General features: G+C 30.4%; 2 protein-coding genes across 2 annotated transcripts; both read right to left on the bottom strand.

Moving 5' to 3' along the window:
- Window positions 1-717: 717 nt before the first annotated feature.
- On the bottom strand, window positions 718-2,869 carry LOC100781750 (40S ribosomal protein S13). Its single transcript, NM_001354117.1, has 5 exons — window positions 2,721-2,869; window positions 2,553-2,625; window positions 2,334-2,472; window positions 1,892-2,078; window positions 718-1,198 (listed from the first exon to the last, which is right to left on the bottom strand). Exons 1-5 carry the CDS (start codon window positions 2,741-2,743, stop codon window positions 1,165-1,167), a joined length of 456 nt encoding a protein of 151 aa, NP_001341046.1. The 5' UTR covers window positions 2,744-2,869; the 3' UTR covers window positions 718-1,164.
- A 14,269-nt stretch (window positions 2,870-17,138) lies between these two features.
- RPS13 (ribosomal protein S13) lies at window positions 17,139-19,180 on the bottom strand. Its single transcript, NM_001250300.3, has 5 exons — window positions 19,016-19,180; window positions 18,846-18,918; window positions 18,627-18,765; window positions 18,186-18,372; window positions 17,139-17,458 (listed from the first exon to the last, which is right to left on the bottom strand). The coding sequence occupies exons 1-5, from the start codon at window positions 19,036-19,038 to the stop codon at window positions 17,425-17,427; spliced, it is 456 nt and encodes a 151-aa protein (NP_001237229.1). The 5' UTR covers window positions 19,039-19,180; the 3' UTR covers window positions 17,139-17,424.
- Between the last annotated feature and the right edge of the window lie 429 nt (window positions 19,181-19,609).

Consider the following 19,609-nt stretch of genomic DNA (forward strand, 5'->3'; position numbering starts at 1 on the left):
ATTGGCTAATATCACCTGTCATGACTTATGCACAACAGGATATCTTAACACAAAATATTAATCCATTAAGTGAAAGAACCTTATAGCTTAAGTATTACGTTATATTTCTTATTTTACTTAATATAAGACTCATAACATCTGCGTACAAAATGGATGCTGATTTTTTTTTTCGTTCTACTCAATCGAAAAGGAATCCAAATATTACTGCACTTGTTACAAGATAAACTTGAAAAGAAAGTGGTTTACAAAGAGTAGGTCTCAAAGCAAAATACAGTACACTCGAGAATGAACAACCGTAGGCCAATATTATCACTCACTAAATTATCTTCCCTACCGTTAGTAATGGTAACCAAACACAAAAAACTATGACATGATAAATATTTATTTACACAATTAAAATTAAAATTGTAATAAAAAATATAAAGTACATTAAAAAATCATAATACCATATTTTTAAATACATAAATTCTATATTTAATTAATAATAACCACTTTAAAGTAATAATATTATTTTTGAAAAATGATAATTTTACTTAAACCATTAAAAATTAATTTAAAGATAAAAGTAAAAGAGAATAGATTTAAATGTAAAAATTCTTTAACTTATAACAAATATTAGTTAACATGTAAAATAATAACCAATGTATTTAAGAGTTGGGATTGGTAATGGAAAAACATTGAGACTAAAAATACGATTCAAAAGATCAGTCAGTTATTGGATTAGAAACGCTTAAATAAGGAAATGACGTGAAAACTTAGTGTCTGTATGGATTACATTTTAAGAAGTGGAATTTGATTGAACTTGACTTTATGAACTCAAGTTCAGTTACAAGTAATAGTTTTCCTTTGGAAACCAATTGAATGCATAAGCAATAAAGAATACGATCCTTCAAATCTTCTAAGCATATATATTACTTGAAAATAAAGCCAAAAACCATAGTCATCTCTTTAAAAGACAACCTCCAACGGCTAAAAGAAAAAGAACACCACATTGATAAATTGACTTAACTAGTTAAATTATCTTTCCCAGTCAAACCATAGGTTCTTAACAAAATTAAGCCACATAACCTATCCAGCCTTCAAATAAACATCAAAATGATATCGCAAATTGCTAGCTCAACGGCGACTGCACGGTAGCAAAACCCATGAAAGTTGATACATTCTCTAAGCAACCAGAGTGCTAGCAGTTGTTGATTCGCTGCAAAATTCACAAGTCATTAATAGCACGAAAGGGACAGTGCACATGGATAAAAAAAAAGTTACAAGGTTGGCATTCAAATTACAAATGCACAAAGACTTCAGCAAGCATCATACACATGTGCACTCGAAACAAAAAATACATAACTACCAGTGAAAATCAATAGAATTTCATTTAGAAGATCATCTTATGTAACATATCCAAATAATACCACGTATGCATTACCTATTGAATAACAACACCTCTAGGAAAGTCTGTATCAAATAATATCAAGTATGCATCACCTATCGACCAACACTTCTAGGAAAGTATGTCTATCTACATGACAATCTTATATATTTTGACCATTTTACAACACATTCAGCAGGTAAAAAATAGATCTAAAACAAATACTTACTAATGTGGTCCATCTCAAATAAATACTTAAAGCATGCTTCCAGACAGAATATTAGTATACAGAATACAGAATTTAAATAACTTAATAATCCTATGGAAAAATTTATTAATAATACTGTGTTGGGATAGGCAGGGGAAAAATGAACCAAACCACTTCCCTTCATTTCCACTCCATTTCACAAAGGCCACAGCTCAAGCATAGAAATACAACATAATAATCAGCTATTCAACTAAAAATCCATTGATAAAATAATAGCAAGAAAGTCATAGTAGGGTGAGGGGTGGGAAGGTACTTACTACTTCCAGACTGGTGGGAGCTTCTTAGTCTTCTTGTAATAGCGAGCAAGTCGGTGGATTCTGCTCTCAACAAGAATCAACCTGAACTTGGAGTCCTTGTCCTTCCTGTTCCTCTCAAGATGCTTCCTAATTGAAACTGCCTTCTTAATCAAATGGTACAGGTCCTCTGGAATTTCAGGCGCAAGTCCTGAAACCAACCACCAAAACATTTCTTCATTATTATTGTCACCTATGTTTTTTTTGCTGAAAAGCAAGGTATCCGTAGCCAAAAATCATTATAAATATACACACACTGTCTCGTCCATCTCAATTTTTTACACGGCTCTCTACTTTTCCCATTCGCATATTTTACAACTATCCAATATCCATTAACATTATACTTATCATTATTACCTAAAATAACAGAAAATTGTAACCGAAATTGCAGAGAGAAAGCACAAACCGTGAGCTTTGAGGATGCGAAGGATTTTGCTGCCAGTGACGCTATTGACCTGAGCAATACCGTGAGAATCTCTGAGAATGACACCAATCTGAGACGGGGTCAAACCTTTCTTCGCAAACTTGCAGATATTTTCTTCGACCTAGAACAAAAAATTAAGGATAAAAACATCACATTATATCATTAACAATGCGAAAAAACCGTGAAACGAGAGAAAATTACATCTTGCGAAGAGATCTTGAGCCAGCTAGGAGGTGTCCTTTTGTAGGGCAAAGCAGAAGAGGATATACCCTTACTGTAACCAAAGGAAAAAAAATCAAATGTTAGTTTTGAAAAATAGGAAAGAAGAGAATGAATTCGATGACAGAGATTGAAAGAATGAATACAAACCCGCGGCTGTGCATACGACCCATGGCTGGTGGCTGTCACTCGCTTGAAGCTGCGCTTCTTCTGATTAGGGTTGCGACTGCGACGCTCTTCTGCACACTCCACCACTCTAAAACCCTAGATTATGCAGTTTATGTGTATTATATAAGGATAAAAAGTGTCAAGCCCAATAGCTTTGGTAGTTTTTGAAACTGTATTTTACATAACCAACTTGGCCCGTTGGGCTGGCCGAATTGGCCCTGGGCAACTGCTTGGGACTCTTAACATTTTTGTTGGGATGCTCAACAGTTTTTTAAAATGTAAAAGATATTCCTATGCAGGTTTAGTTTTTCATTTTTACAATGCCTTTTTTTTTTTACAAAATCTCACACTCTTATAAGCGTTTTTTGTCTTCGGTGGTATACGTTGTTCAGGGGATATAGTGAAATTGGATGGTTATTCGTTGTCGGATAATAAGAGTACGTAAAAAAAATTTAGAAACATACAGATTATCAATTTGTATGTTTCTATTTTTTAAAATAAATAAATAAATAAATCTGCATGGTGGTTAATAATTAAATTTTAAATTTTAAATTTTGGTTTCAATATTTTTTATAACTATCAAATTTAATATTTTTTAAAATTTTATTTCAATCGTTATTTAAAGTAACAATCTTATCATATTTTAAGTTTTAAATTTTGGTTTCAATATTTCTTATAACTACCAAATTAAATATATATTTAAATTTGATTTCAATCATTATCTTAAACTAACAATTTTATCATATTTTAAATTTTGATTTCCATATTTTTTATAACTAACAAATTTAATATATTTTTAAATTTGATTTCAATCATTATCTTAAACTAACAATCTTATCATATTTTTAATTTTAAATTTTGGTTTCATTATTTTTTATAACTACCAAGTTTAATATATTTTTAAATTTGATTTCAATCATTATCTTAAACTAACAATCTTATCATATTTTAAATTTTGGTTTCAATACTTTTTATTACTACCAAATTTAATATATTTTTAAATTTGGTTTCCATCATTATCTTAAACTAACAATCTTATCATATTTTAAATTTTAAATTTTTGTTTCAATATTTTTTATAACTACCAACTTAAATATATTTTTAAATTTGATTTCAATCATTATCTTAAACTAACAATCTTATTATATTTTAAATTTTAAATGTTTGTTTCATAATTTTTTATAACTAACAGATTTATTGTACAACTAAAAATTATGTTTCAATATTTTTATAAAAAAGTTTAATTATTTAAAATTATCGTTTAAATATCTTTTTTAACTAACAAATTTAAATTATTTTTAATTATAATTTCAATATTTTTCATAAGTAACAAATTCAATATATTTTAAATATTTGTTTCTATTTTTTTAAGTTAAAAAAATATAATATAAAAATATTGAAAATTAATTGTTTCACCAATCTAATCTTAATTTTAGCAATATAATCTTAGTTTTAGCAATCTAATCTAATATAATCTTAGTAATAACTAATATATTTTTTTATAAATAAAATCAATACTTAACACATAAATCAGAAAAAAAATTATCAAATTTCACTAACATTACAAAATAACATTACACTACAAAAAAATTAAATAATAATTGACAAATATATATTTACAATGTAAACAAAAATTTCAAAAAAAAGACAAATTTAGAAGAAAAAAATTGAAAAAAAAAATATTCAACAAAAAAAATCATACGGATCAACAATCCGTATAGGTGGTACGAATTGGCAATTCGTATGAACCATACGGAGAAAAATACCATTTTTGTTTGCAACATTGCTTCAAACAACATCAAACCAATGTCAACAACATCCTGCACCCACAAAGGAAGAAGAAGCACCAACAGAGTAAAACGACACAGGGGAAAGGAAGAAGAAGAACCACAACCGCGCAAGAAGTAGAGGAAGAAGAAGAACCGTAATGAGGAAAAAACCACGAACTACCAGGAGAATGAAGGAGATCACGACGTGCGTGAAGGAGAATGAAGGAGACCACCACAAGAAGGAAGAAGCACAACACGAAAGAAGAATAAGCACTCCGGCGGAATCGTACGGGCGCGCATTGTATTCGTATTTATATTAATAAGGTGAAGGGCATTTTAGCCCTTTCACCTAAGGTGCTAGGTGTCCCACCAAAATTATTGGGTGTCCAAAGTAACACCCTTGGCTCTATTATTTCTTGACCTCAGATTAAAAAAGTCAACCTAACTCATTGATTATCTCAATTTAATTCAATATAAAATTTATGCTAAGGATAGGTATCCAACGGGTTTAGATGGTTCAAGCAAAAAAAAAAATCCAACCCGTGGAAATCAACGGGTTTAGATGGAAATCCTAGCATAAAATTTTTGCTTGAACCATCTAAACCCGTGGAAATCCAACCCGACCATTTAAGACCATCTAAAACCAAAATTCATAATTCATCAACCCATTTTATTGACTAGAATTACATGTTAGTTTATTTATCTTTCTCGGGTATGAGTTCAAGTGGATCCTGATTTGTGTCCACCCCTAATTTATGCATAACAATATGTATAAATTCATAAGTAAATTTAATGATGAAATAATTAATCATCATCTTCAACTAAAAATAATAATTATTCTACAAGTATTCATAATATAATTTTTTTTATAATTTTTTTATTGTTTGAAAAAAAATCATAATAAAGTTTATACATTTCTCAAAATTTGTTACTACTAAATAACCTCAATCATATTTAATTCTTAAGATGGTATTAGAACAATTTGATTAATTACTTGCATGAAATGAAGGAATCTTGAATTACTGTGCTAGAAAACACAAATGCATTGAGGATAAATGTAAGCTTCAGTTAGTTATAAAAACTAAAATCTCATTCAAACTATTGGATTGTCACAAGCACTACGAATGAAATCTCATAATGTATTTCAACGAAATCTTCTTTAACAAACTCGAAATCTAAAAAACACCAGAATTTTTAAATACACATATAACTCCTCAAATCTTGGAAATTTTCTTGGTCCTAGCACCTTCAATTTTGTGGTAATGGATGAACCAAGAATGAGCTAGAAAGCTTTGCAAAAGTGGAGTCACAAAAGACATAAACAATGCTAAAGTTGTTGGTGGTGAATAAATAGGTATGCCTAAAACCTAAATTGTCATGTACTAGCAATCTACTTGCTTTTGATAAAGTGTTGTTTATTATTTTATTTTCATATTTATTGTTTAATTAAGTGTTTTTCATAAGGTCCTTGATTAGATAGTTGTTAATGAGAAATAAGTTTTGGAAATTTAATTTAATTTCTTCTTGATCGTAAGATAATCAAAATAGAAACATCATTACTCTAAATAAATACCATCAATAAATTTGGAGCTTTTGGTCATGCCTCAATGTAACTTGGAATGCATGCTTTTGAAAACTCATGCGAAATTAATTCCATAACAACTTCTCTAGTTAATTACTAAGCATATTACAATTGTTCATCCTTATGCTTTAATTGTCAATCTTATTCATCCATTCATCAATAAGCCAAGGACTTTTTCCTTTAACCATGTGCTTTTAGTCTTTCATATGCGAAATTAGTTCCATGATGTGTATTTTTTTTGGTAAATTGTGTTTTTAGTCTCTCATCAATTAGTTTGACATCATTAACTATTTCGAAAAGATAAGAATTTAAAAATACAATTTAACAAAAAAAAAACATGCATTTATCCTATTAGACTCATTGACGATGTTGCAAGTCATGGACTACCAACATTAGAAATTAGTGAAGAGTATTGAAAAAAAGTTAAGGGATGACAATGTCATGGATATAAAGCTTAGAAGACACATTCATGAATAATGACCAATTGGTGTTTAAGTTCCAAGACTTGGTGGAAAATAAAAGTCATACATTCACTAGATTTTGTGATGTGTTATTGCATTAGAATCATTTTTTTCACAAGATGCTTATGGACTATATAGTCTTTTGAAAATTTTGAAAGTACCTGTAAGAGAACCAAACAATGATAAGTTAGTACTTTTCTAATCAAATTGGACATATCACTCTTGTAAGCATATACTGATAAATTGAGAGGAGGTCCAATTATTTTTAAATAGTCTTAATGGTGGCATAAGGTGAGTTGATGATGATAGTAGACACTTATAAACATTAATGTTTAAGTGAATTATAACTCAAGTAGAGTTTTAATACTTAGTGACAAATGTGTTCTTGTGGGAGGTGCTTACTTCGGATATTTACATAGAAAAGTTTATAAGGTTCGGTGGAAGGGATCAGAACAACCATTAGAATCATTAGTTGTGCCTATGTTAATTTCTGGTAACAAAAAAAAAAGGTGTCATGTTGCATCAAAAAGGTGTCTATGTAGGAAGACATATTAGTTGTCTATCATGCAAGTCAATATGTTAACTTTTGTCCTAGGAAAAATCTTGATTGTTTGTAATGTAAGGATGATGTGGTGGACCAAGGTGTGAATGGTACATTGGACTAGATTAATTCAAAGTCATTGGTCCCTTATTTGGTTTGTGGGTAATAAAAAATGAGTACAATCTTAGCACAAAAAGTCATTGAATTAATGGATCCCATCAACCAACTTCAATAAACAATTATGCAAGGACCAATTAATGTAAGATTTGTATTTAATATCATGTTGTCTACAAAAGATATAGAGAATGATAGACCTGAATATGTCAACTCAACAAATCCGACTATCTTATTTTTAAAAATAGTCTAATTTAACATTTAATTGATTATTTAAAAAATAGTCTAATTTATTTAATGAAAAAGATTAAGGTATATTATATGTTAGAAATTTAACAATTAACTATTTTTTTCAAAAACATTCTAATTTATTTAATGAAAAAGCTCAAAGCATATTGTAATCAATATAGTGCACCTCATTGACAACTAACTTTTGTATTGCCTCGGTCTATTTTTACTCTTATGCTATTTTTAAATTAGAAGTGAAATAAAGAAGAAAGAATTAAGAAACAAAGAAAGCAAAAAAAAAAAGATCTAAAATAGAAATAGAGCAAAAAAAAATATCGATTGGATAGAAATAAATAAAGAGGAAAAAAGTAAAAAAAATGTATTTCCACTTTATTTAAATGAGTGAAAGTATGAGTAAAATAAATTATATAAAAATATTTTATGTGTGAATTTAAATATATGAGTATATGTGTAATTAATCCTTTTACTATATTATATATTTTAACATAAAAATATTATATAGAAAAAATAAATATGTTAGCATGTAAATTAAAACCATCAAAATCAAGAATATATACTCAAATTATTGTAAAAATATCATAACTTCTTTAATAAAACAACATTGAACAAAAAAGTAAATTTGTTAACTTTAGTTGAATGAACTAATATGTCAAAAAACGGTGAAAAAATAAGTTTCAACATGCATTATTGTTAATGATCAAAACAACAAATACAAAAAATGTCTAGTTATTGTAATATGTATTTCTTTAGGTTTAAGTATACTTATTAAATTATAAAATTAAACTAATTGAGAAAAATGATCATAATAATTAATATTAAATTTCTATATATATATATATATATGATTTGATGAAACACTATGAAATATTTATGTTTTATTATTTAGATCAATAAAATGATGATAGAATATAATGAAAACAAATAAAATCTACTACATCTTATTCTTCTATTTAACTTTATTTTCTTTCCTTTCAAATTTGGAGGAATGAGATATAATAAGAATTATGTTATATTTTTATCATAATATATATAAACAATGAATTTTTTATTTCATTGTATTCTGTTCCACTTAATTTCATTTTATTTCATCCAATTTCTTTCCATCAAAGTCGAATGTAGGCTTAAAGTCATTGTTGCTATCAATCGTCAATAAATATTATGTTAATGCCTAACATGGCCATTAAGTGATGTTCAAACATGTCAAAGTATTGGACATGAGACTTATTTTAATGTTTTTACATTAGTGTTCATTTGAATAACATTGTATGTACAAACACATCATCTTCTATTAATACATCGTTCACTATTTAATTACAACTAGTTTGACCTTATTTTGTTCTCTACATTTCCATACTATGGTTCAACCATCTTCCACACACGAATGGAGTCATATGCTTGGTGTTGATAGGAACCAAACCTTTATTTATTCCTTTATAGCGTTGGAAATTGAAAACATAAAGGGTCATATTAAAATTTATCCTAACATAGACCATCTTATTAGTGTTTCATAAGTATTTTATCATTATAAAACATTAAGTATCTAGCAACTTATAACATTTGTAATAAAATCAACCCGAGTATCTTACACATCGCCTGCACCTACAAACAATAGTCTTAACAGTGCATTCATTCGAAAACCTTCCATGAAAGATGTTGAGGTCAAATTTTATCTATTGGGTCTTAAGACAATACCTCCCCCACTACCCTTCCTTACCCCTATCCCCTTTATTGGTTTAAGCCTCCCAAAAGTTTCCAATTTATATTAATTCCACTCTAGTTCAAGGAAACATATCATATAGATAGAAGCGATACCGCCTAAGTTGAGTTATGAGCTTTGACATAATGGTTTTTGAATCCAGACACGCACATATAAAGGAGATGCAAGATTACGTGTACGTAACAATATTGAGTATCACATTGGCACGATGAGAAACCTCTTGTTTGAAACAGAGACTCTACTTTTAATTAAGGGTTCTCCTATACATCATTTACCATTTTATTTCCTAGAAACATTTCATATTTAGATCTTTCATTCACATTTCAACAATCACATACTTATTACTATTAAAACAAATTCACTATACTAATCTTGTGATATCTCCTTCAACTCTTTTTTAACACCATGGTTGCTGACTTGCTGCACTCGCAACTTTGTTTCAAAACAAGAACCTGAAAGAGTATTGGAAGAGTCACAGCACAACATTGGTTCTTGCATTGTGTATCATCATTTCCACGGCATGGCTCTGCTTCCTCAAACTCACCAACAACACTCAAAAGAGGCTTCCATCAGGCCCATCGGGCCTCCCTATCTTCGGGAACCTTCTATCTCTTGACCAAGACCTTCTTCACACTTACTTTGTCGGCCTGGCCCAGATTCATAGCCCAATTCTGAAGCTCCGACTCGGGAGCAAGCTAACGTCACCGGCTATGGCTCTCGAGGTGCTCAAAGAGATCGACACCATTTTCGCTAGCCACAACGTCACAACCGCCGAAAGGGCCGCGATCTACAACGGCTTCGACATAGCGTGGACCCCGTACTGGCCGAGTGGCGGATGCTGCGGAAGGTGTGCGTGCTCAAGATGCTGAGCAACCCCACGCTAGATTCCGTGTACGATCTGCGCCGCAACGAGATGCGCAAAATGGTGGCATTTTTGAATGGTTGAGTAGGGAGTCCGGTGAACGTGGGGGAGCAGGTGTTTCTCATTTTTTTATTAGTTTTTGTTAACATCTAACCGTCACTTCTTCTTTTTTTCTAATCAAGTAATCAATCTTATATCTTAGGTGTTTTTTGACGGTGATAAATGTGATAACGAATAAGATGTGGGGAGGGCCAGTGGAAGGGGCGGAGAGGGAGAGCATGTGGGGCGGAGTTCAGGGAGCTAGTGACGGAGATGACGCAGCTTTTGGGAAGCCGAACGTGTCAGATTTTTAGTTTGTCATGTTATCTTATGAACAATTCTTTATTCAAATTTTAGCCTGTCATGTTATGAACAATTTTTGTTTGTCCCTATTAGTGATAATAATAAATGATTTTGTATTAAAATATAATAAATATTTAATTTTTTAGTTAAACTTATTTTTTCTTAATATATTCATATGATATTTATATTACTCTTTCACTTATTCAAATAAATAAAAGGAAATTTGTTAATTTCTTTCTTTCCTATCTTTATCTACTAATTAAAATAAGTTGATAGTGAAAAATAAATTATATTAATATTACATGAAAATTAAACTCTTTGAATATGTCAATATTTTTATTTTTTATTTGAAAAATACAAGAAAAACATTTTTTTCATATATATAAAAAATTTCCTATATTGTCCTAAATGGGAATTATCAAACAATTGATGTGGGATGTTGCATCTTAATGAATGATCTTAAGTTAGAGTTTTGACTTTTGAATATGCAATAAAATATTTAAAATGAAGATTTTGCAAGACGTAATGATCTCAAATAAAAGAAAATAAAAAAAAGTAAGAGGAAATATGTTTTACATTTATTATTTTTTTAATTGTTAGATATAATTTGATCAGTACTCTAATAATAAATATTGTTTGGTTGTACATGTATTATTCTTAACAAATAATCTTATTCTTTAAAAAAACAAATAATCTTATTAGAAGAACATTGAGACACTAAATGTTAGCCCTTTTTTCAATAGGATCTGAATTATAGTTTATTACTTTGTGAGAAACTAATTTTTTTTATAATAGATCCAATATTTATTAGAAAATAATAATAAATAATTTTATGCTAAAATATAATAAATATTTAATTTTTAGTTACATTTAATTATTGTTATAATTTATTTAAAAGGAAATTTCGCAATTTATTCCATTCTTATTTTTATCTTTCAATATAATATACTCCTATATAATTGTATTTTATACTTTTGAGTTTTGACTCTTTTTTATTTAATTTTATTTCAAACACGAATATCTGACCTAGGTAAAAAAAATCCCTGCCACGTGCGTAATTTGGAAGCATCCGAATGGAAACAGTATAAATAAAACACACTAGACATCTCTAGCACTGGCTCCGATCAGAGTTGGTTGGTGGAAAGAAAGAAGGAAGGAAGCAAAAACCTCAAGCGCGCCCGCTAGCGCCTCCTCGACCGCGCCGGTGTCTTCGTCGTCAACGCCGACCTCAACGACGTCGCCCTCCTCCGCAAGCTCTTAGACGTCGTCCCTTTCACCCACGTCATGCACCTCACCACACAGCCTACAGCTTATAGATGAGTTAGTACTGTAGGCAGTTGAGCTGCAGCTTTCAGTTTGATTTGCCAAATGCCCTCATCGGATAGTAATACCATCGGGGCTACAATCTGTAGTAGCTCAAAATTCTTGCCTTCAAAAGGATTTTTATTAACTCTTTCTTAAGTACTATTTTTAAAACTGTTTTGTGAGGTCAAAGTAAGTAGAACTTCATTTGTCAGCTAGAGATTGATTGGTGACAGGTTATCTTGCTGCCACTCTTGAATCGTTGCCAGACAGTGATTGAATCCAGAAGCTTCGTACCGGGTGAAATTGGATTGTTAAGACTTCATTCCTGTCGTTTTTAGGCGGCACACTGTTGATTCTCCAAAGGTTAAACGAAAGCTTCTTTTCCTACACACATATAACGAGGCTGGGGTTTCTGGTTGCTTGTTGATCTCATCATGTGTTTAGTTGGGAGAGTCCAACTGCCCACATGGCTTATTCTGAGTTAGTTGATGATTTCTAACTAGCAAATCTGAACCATTTTTATGTGAGGGGCAAAAGGGAAAGAGCTTAAGTAAGAATTGCAGACCATACCAATGACTGACTGATACTGTTCCTTATAGCACACCATGACTTATGAATCTTGAAAATCAATTCATTTAAGAAATGCGTCAAAATTTGTAGATCAGGCTTTATTCATTTGTTAGCTGGTTCACTCATCGACACTACTCCATGATGGAAGGCCATCTTCCTGTTGTTAATTTCTGTTTTAACAAGTTCACTTGTTCTCATAGTGACACCCAAGTATGCAAACTCTCTTCAATGTCCTCCTGTTTATCCTGATACAATTTTTTTGGACTAATTTTGATTTTTTATAACGCCAGCCTTTCTCTATGATGCTGTGTTTTTTAGTAACGGGTGGTTGGTTGAGTGAGATGTTGGATTCTCTTTTAAGTAAGGTTTAGCGTTAGATATTGTATATGGAACAGAAAAGAAAAAGAAAAAAAAGAACTGATTAGGAGAATTAGTCTTGTCATAAAATGTTGATTTCTGGAAGAAAAAAAACATTAAATGATAATGACAAGAAATCTCAAAATTAAATCTCAAAAACAATAAATGTAGATTTTTGAAAGGAAAAAAAAAACATTAAATGTGGATTTAAGGTCAACTTCATATTTTATCTTTTAAAAAGTTTAATTTGATCATTTATATTTATTTTTGATTCAGTTAAGTTTATTTTGGTCATTTATTTATTTATTTGTTCAATTTAGTCTTTCGATATATTTAAGATTAATTAATCATTTAAGAATGAACATTTTTTGTTAGAAATAAAGTGGAGAGAAAGGGAAAAAATTAAACAAAAATAGTTTATTTTTAAATTATTAACGACATTAATCTTAAATATTTTAAATAAACTGGAGGACAAAACTAAAAGTAAAAAAAAAATGATCAAACTGAACCACAAAAATAAGATAAAGGAAGTTTTTAAAAAAAATAAAGGATTGAATTGAACAAACAAAAAAAGATAAAGGAACAAATTGAATTTCTTAAAGGATAAAGGACCAAATAAGTCATTTAGCCTTGATTTAAATATATTTTTTAAATTTTATTAATAGAAATATAAGAAAAAATTATAGTATACTAAAATTATTCTCTGAAAAATAATATATAGTCCAAGACCACTCTTCCTATATAATTCAACAATATGACAATCTCCACCATTGTATTTCTCAAATAACTATATCGAATGTTCTTGTGCTTAGATACAAAAGGGAGCCAAGATGAAGCATCTAGTTCAAAGTCGCTCAACTCCTCTGCTGAAATTCATGATAAGGGGAAAATTGTTGATGAAGGTATTCATCATGCTGATGAGTGTGAAAGGAAAAATGGTAGGATGGATGAAGTTTTTAAATGAAAATAAATAAATGTCATTATAATGTGTTGTGTTTGATGGCTTTGTAAATTATATAACTTTTATCTCTAGTTGTTCAAGGGAAGACACAATTTTGTGAGGGCTAATCTGGTCTGAAGTCTTTCCTAGATGAAAGTCTCAACCATGGAAATGATTATATAGGTGCCACTGAATAAATTCTTGACATTGACTAACAAAATATTTGCACCATATGCCTTGACACAAAGAAATAGTGGACTATAATGGGACCCTGTGGTCAAAGATTTTGCACATAATGTGTAGAAAACTTTGTTGTTCAACAAGTAGTATGAGAAGGCAACATAGATGTTGGGTGTCTAAAACTAGATTGTTAGTTGGATATATAGCCATAGAACTTCCAAATAATTCTCCCATTGAGTTTTTTTAAAAAAGAAGACAAGCTGTAAAATATGCCAACTTGATCGTAGGACTTCCCCTTTAGAAGAAATAGAACCAAAAGTGCAAAATTTGGTTATGAAAAAAAAATGGCAATGGTGCCCAAGGTGCGAAGCCCCTTGTTCAAAGAGCTTCTAGTTGCAACCATATCAAATGCAGGTACTTTTCATGTCTTTTGAATTCCTTTCATCAATCTCATATTTCTATAGGTTGTTAGGTTATTGTTGGATTGATATACAATTACTCTATCACTATTTGTGTATTGTCATTGCATGTGTGGTTGTAGATTTTGCTTTACCTGTGGGGGTAATTGGAGAGTCAAACATTGATGTTTAGAGCAACAAGGAAGGAGATCACGTTAGATTACCATGTTGTTTCGGGTTTTATGTATTGTGTTGATTGATAAATGTGGCATACCAACTGTTTGAAAAATATATATAGTCAAAGACCACTCTTCCCATATAGTTTAATAATATTAGAATCTCCACCATTGTATTCCTTCAATAACTATATTGTGTGTTCTAGTGCTTAGATACAAAAGGAAACGAAGAAAAAGCATCTAGTTCAAACTCGCCTAACTCCTCTGTTGCAATTCACGATAAGGGGAAAACGATTGATGAAGGTATTCATCATGATGAATAGTATGAAAAGGAGAATTCTAGGATGGATGAATTTTTTTAATGAAAATAAATAAATGTTGCTATAGTGTGGTGTGTCATGTTTCTTAGTAAATTATATAACTTTTATCTCCAGTTGCTCAAGGGAAGACATCAATCTATGAGGACCAATCTGGTCTAAAGTCTTGGCTTGGTGAAAGTCACAACCATGGAAATGATGATATGGGTGTTGTTGAAGAAGATTTTGACATTGAGGGACAAAATATTTGCACCATATGCCTTGACACAAGGAATAGTGGACTATGATGGAATCTTGTAGCCATAGGTTGCACACAATGTGTAGAAAATTATGTTGTTTTGCAAGTAGTATGAGAAGGCAAAATAAATGTTGGGTGCCTAGAACCAATATCAATCCAATCCAACCTAATCTAACTTTAATTGAATTTGATTAGGTTGATTATCTAGTTAAACCATTAAAAAGTTGTCAAATCTTTAAGTCTTGAAAAAAATTAAAGAAATGTTCAAATTCAAAAATAGTAAGGATATTTTTTTATAGAATAGTAATAATATTTTTAAAAAATAATATTCATAAAACATTATACTATTCATATGATATAATAGAAAAAAAAACATAAATATAAACTCACGGTATTATTCATAAAAATATATTACCTTAAAATAAACAAAAAATAAGATAACTACAAAACAATGTATCATCTTAAGATAAACATATATTACCTTGAAAATGAGATGTGCTTAGTTAGGGGCTTCTATTCATAATTTAATTTTATGCAAGTTGGATTAGGTTTTAGTCGAATCCAAAACTCTAAATTTGTCATCAATCCAATTTTAATTGGATTTATTAAACTAAAATTAAACTAATTCAATCGAATGACACAATCCAACTCACAAAAATCTAATTGAATTGGGCTTGTTCGTGAATTGGGTCTGATATGCTTACACCTATATTCTAAACAATTCTCCCATGGAACTTCTTAAGAAGATGACAAGCTATAAAATATGTCAACTTGATTCGTAGGACTTCCCCTTTAGAAAAAGAACCAGAGATGCAAAATTTGGTTACGAAAAAAAAAAAACTGGCAAAGATGCCCAAGGAGCAAAGCCCTTATTTTAAGAGCTTCTGGTTGCAACCATATCAAATGTAAGTATTTTTTTTTACATCTTTTGAACTCCTTCCATCAATCTCATATTTCTATAGGTTGTTGCTATTGAACCGATATGTACTTTCTCTATCATTGTTCGTGTGTTGTCATTATAGGTGTGATTGTAGATTCTAATTTACCTGTTGGGATAATTGGAGAGTCGAACACTGATGTTTAGAGCAACAAGGAAGGAGATCACATTGGATGATCATGATGCTTCAAGTTCTCTGTATTGTGTTGATTGATAAATGTGTCATACCAATTGTTTGAAAAATATATATATAATCCAAGATCATTCTTCCTCTATAGTTCAATAATATGACAATCTTCACCATTGTATTCCTCAAATAACTATATTGTGTGTTCTAGTGCTTAGATACAAAAAGGAGCAAAGATGAAGCATCTAATTCAAAGTTGCCCAACTCCATTGTTGAAAATCATGATAAGGGAAAAATGGTTGATGAAGGTATTCATCATGTTGGTTAGTATGAAAAGGAGAGTGGTAGGATGGATGAATTTTTTAGTGAAAATAAATAAATGTTACTATAATGTGTTATGTCTTATTGTTTAGTAAATTATATAACTTTTATCTCCAAGGAAGATACCAATCTAGGAGGGTCAATCTGGTCTGAAGTCTATGCTTGATAAAGGTCCCAGTTGTGGAAATGATGATCTGGTGGTGTTGGTAAAGAAATTTTTGACATTAAGGCACAAATTTTTTGTATCATATACCTTGACAAAGAATAACGAGTGTAATGACCTAAGTTGAATTAAATTTTATTTATTTTTCAATCTAATTCAATTAAACTTAATTAAATTTAAATTAGATTTATTTTTTTTATTTTGTCAATCCAATCCAACTTTAATTAGAACAGTTAATGGGTTGGACCATTAAAAAGTTATCACCTTTTAAGACTCAGAAAAAAAATTAAAGAAATCCTTGAATCAAAATTTAGTAAGAATATTTTAAAAATCAATATTCAAAAATGATTATAATATTCATACAATAAAAATAAAAAATACTATATATACCATTTATAAAAAATGTATTAACTTAAAATAATGAAAAAAATATAAAGTAAAAATAATGTATTATCTTAAAAATGAGATGTTCTTAGTTAAAGATTTTAGATAGGATTATGTGATGAATATATAGCAAAAATTGTTTAAAATTAGGGTTTAAAGAATAATAAAGATAGGATAAAAATAATATTTTCAATAAAATTTAAAGAACACTAATGATAGGATGAAAATAAGACTAACAAACATAGGTATAAGATAAGCATTTATCATTTTTTTATTTCTCATCAACCACCTTAATTCTTAAGTAATATTTTGTTAAAAAATAAATACCTATTCCTTTGGAAACCAGTTGAACCCATAAGCAGCAAAGAATACGATCCTTCAAATCTTCTCAGCATATATATTACTTGAAAATAAAACCAAAAACCATAGTCATCTCTTTAAAGAACAACCTCCAACGGCTAAAAGAAAAAGAACACCACAATGATAAATTGACTTAACTAGCTAAATTATAGGTTCTTAAAAAAATTAAGACCACATAACTTATCCAGCCTTCAAATACACATCAAAATGATATGGCAAATTGCTAGCTCAACGGCGACTGCAAGGTAGCAAAACCCATGAAAGTTGATACATTCTCTAAGCAACCAGAGTGCTAGCAGTTGTTGATTCGCTGCAAAATTCACAAGTCATTAATAGCACGAAAGGGACAGTGCACATGGATAAAAAAAAAAAGTGACAAGGTTGGCATTCAAATTACAAATGCACAAAGACTTCAGCAAAACATCATACACATGTGCACTTAGAACAAAAAATACATAACTACCAGTGAAAATCAATATAATTTAATTTAGAAGATCATCATATGTAACATATCCAAATAATACCACGTATGCATTACCTATTGAATAACAACACCTCTAGGAAAGTCTATATCAAATAATATCAAGTATGCATCACCTATCGACCAACACTTCTAGGAAAGTATGTCTATCTACAAGACAATCTTATATATTTTGACCATTTTACAACACATCCAGCAGGTAAAAAATAGATCTAAAACAAATACTTACTAATGTGGTCCATCTAAAACAAATACTTACTAATGTGGTCCATCTCAAATAAATACTTAAAACATGCTTCCGAAACAGAATCAAAGTATACAGAATACAGAATTTAAATAACTTAATAATCCTAGGGAAAAATTTATTAATAATACTGTGTTTGGATAGGCAGGGGAAAAATGAACCAAACCACTTCCCTTCATTTCCACTCCATTTGCCATAGGCCACAGCTCAAGCATAGAAATACAACATAATAATCAGCTATTCAACTAAAAATCCATTGATAAAATAATAACAAGAAAGTCATAGTAGGGTGAGGGGTGGGAAGGTACTTACTACTTCCAGACTGGTGGGAGCTTCTTAGTCTTCTTGTAATAGCGAGCAAGTCGGTGGATTCTGCTCTCAACAAGAATCAACCTGAACTTGGAGTCCTTGTCCTTCCTGTTCCTCTCAAGATGCTTCCTAATTGAAACTGCCTTCTTAATCAAATGGTACAGATCCTCTGGAATTTCAGGCGCAAGTCCTGAAACCAACCACCAAAACATTTCTTTATTATTATTATCACCTTTTTTTTTTTGCTGAAAAGCAAGGTATCCGTAGCCAAAAACCATTATAAATATACACACACTGTCTCATCCATCTCAGTTTTTTACACCGCTCTCTACTTTTCCCATTCGCATATTTTACAACTATCCAATATCCATTAACATTATACTTATCATTATTACCTAAAATAACAGAAAATTGTAACCGAAATTGCAGAGAGAAAGCACAAACCGTGAGCTTTGAGGATGCGAAGGATTTTGCTGCCAGTGACGCTATTGACCTGAGCAATACCGTGAGAATCTCTGAGAATGACACCAATCTGAGACGGGGTCAAACCTTTCTTCGCAAACTTGCAGATATTTTCTTCGACCTAGAACAAAAAATTAAGGATAAAAACATCACATTACATCATTAACAATGCGAAAAAACCGTGAAACGAGAGAAAATTACATCTTGCGAAGAGATCTTGAGCCAGCTAGGAGGTGTCCTTTTGTAGGGCAAAGCAGAAGAGGATATACCCTTACTGTAACCAAAGGAAAAAAAAAATCAAATGTTAGTTTTGAATAATAGGAAAGAAGAGAAAGAATTCGATGACAGAGATTGAAAGAATGAATACAAACCCGCGGCTGTGCATACGACCCATGGCTGGTGGCTGTCACTCGCTTGAAGCTGCGCTTCTTCTGATTAGGGTTACAACTGCGACGCTCTTCTGCACACCCCACCACTCTGAAACCCTAGATTTGGTAGTTTATGTGTATTTTATAAGGAACAAAAGTGTCAAGCCCAATAGGTTTGGTAGTTTTTGAAACTGTATTTTACATACCCAACTTGGCCCGTTGAGCTAACCGAATTGGTTTTATTATTTCTTGAACTCGAATTTAAAAAGTCAACCTAATTCATTGATTATCTCAATTTAATTTAATATAAAATTTATGCTAAGATAGGTATCAAATGGGTTTAGATGGTTCAAGCAAAAAAAAAAATACATACAACATAAATCGATTATATTTTTTATGGGTCTATTTTTGGTTGTTTAATACTTTGATATAGTCTAATTAAGTTTTAATGAGTTGACCAAAGGAAGAAATGGAGAAAAAGTAAAAATTTAACCCGACCATTTAAGATCATCTAAAACCAAAATTCATCAACTCATTTTATTGACCGGAATTACATGTTAGTTTATTTATCTTTTTTGAGTATGAGTTTGAGTGGAT

This window comes from Glycine max, chromosome 5, assembly GCF_000004515.6.
Source record: "Glycine max cultivar Williams 82 chromosome 5, Glycine_max_v4.0, whole genome shotgun sequence".
Taxonomy (NCBI): Eukaryota; Viridiplantae; Streptophyta; class Magnoliopsida; order Fabales; family Fabaceae; genus Glycine; species Glycine max.

What these genes read in the sequence shown, in the direction of transcription:
- LOC100781750 (NM_001354117.1), bottom strand. Translation starts at nt 2,743, where the DNA reads ATGGGTCGTATGCACAGCCGCGG. An exon ending in TCAAGATCTCTTCGCAAGAT is followed by an intron (nt 2,473 to 2,552) that starts GTAATTTTCTCT and finishes TTTTTGTTCTAG; the next exon opens with GTCGAAGAAAATATCTGCAA. An exon ending in TCGCATCCTCAAAGCTCACG is followed by an intron (nt 2,079 to 2,333) that starts GTTTGTGCTTTC and finishes GGTTGGTTTCAG; the next exon opens with GACTTGCGCCTGAAATTCCA.
- RPS13 (NM_001250300.3), bottom strand. Translation starts at nt 19,038, where the DNA reads ATGGGTCGTATGCACAGCCGCGG. An exon ending in TCAAGATCTCTTCGCAAGAT is followed by an intron (nt 18,766 to 18,845) that starts GTAATTTTCTCT and finishes TTTTTGTTCTAG; the next exon opens with GTCGAAGAAAATATCTGCAA. An exon ending in CTCCCACCAGTCTGGAAGTA is followed by an intron (nt 17,459 to 18,185) that starts GTAAGTACCTTC and finishes TGAATTTTGCAG; the next exon opens with CGAATCAACAACTGCTAGCA.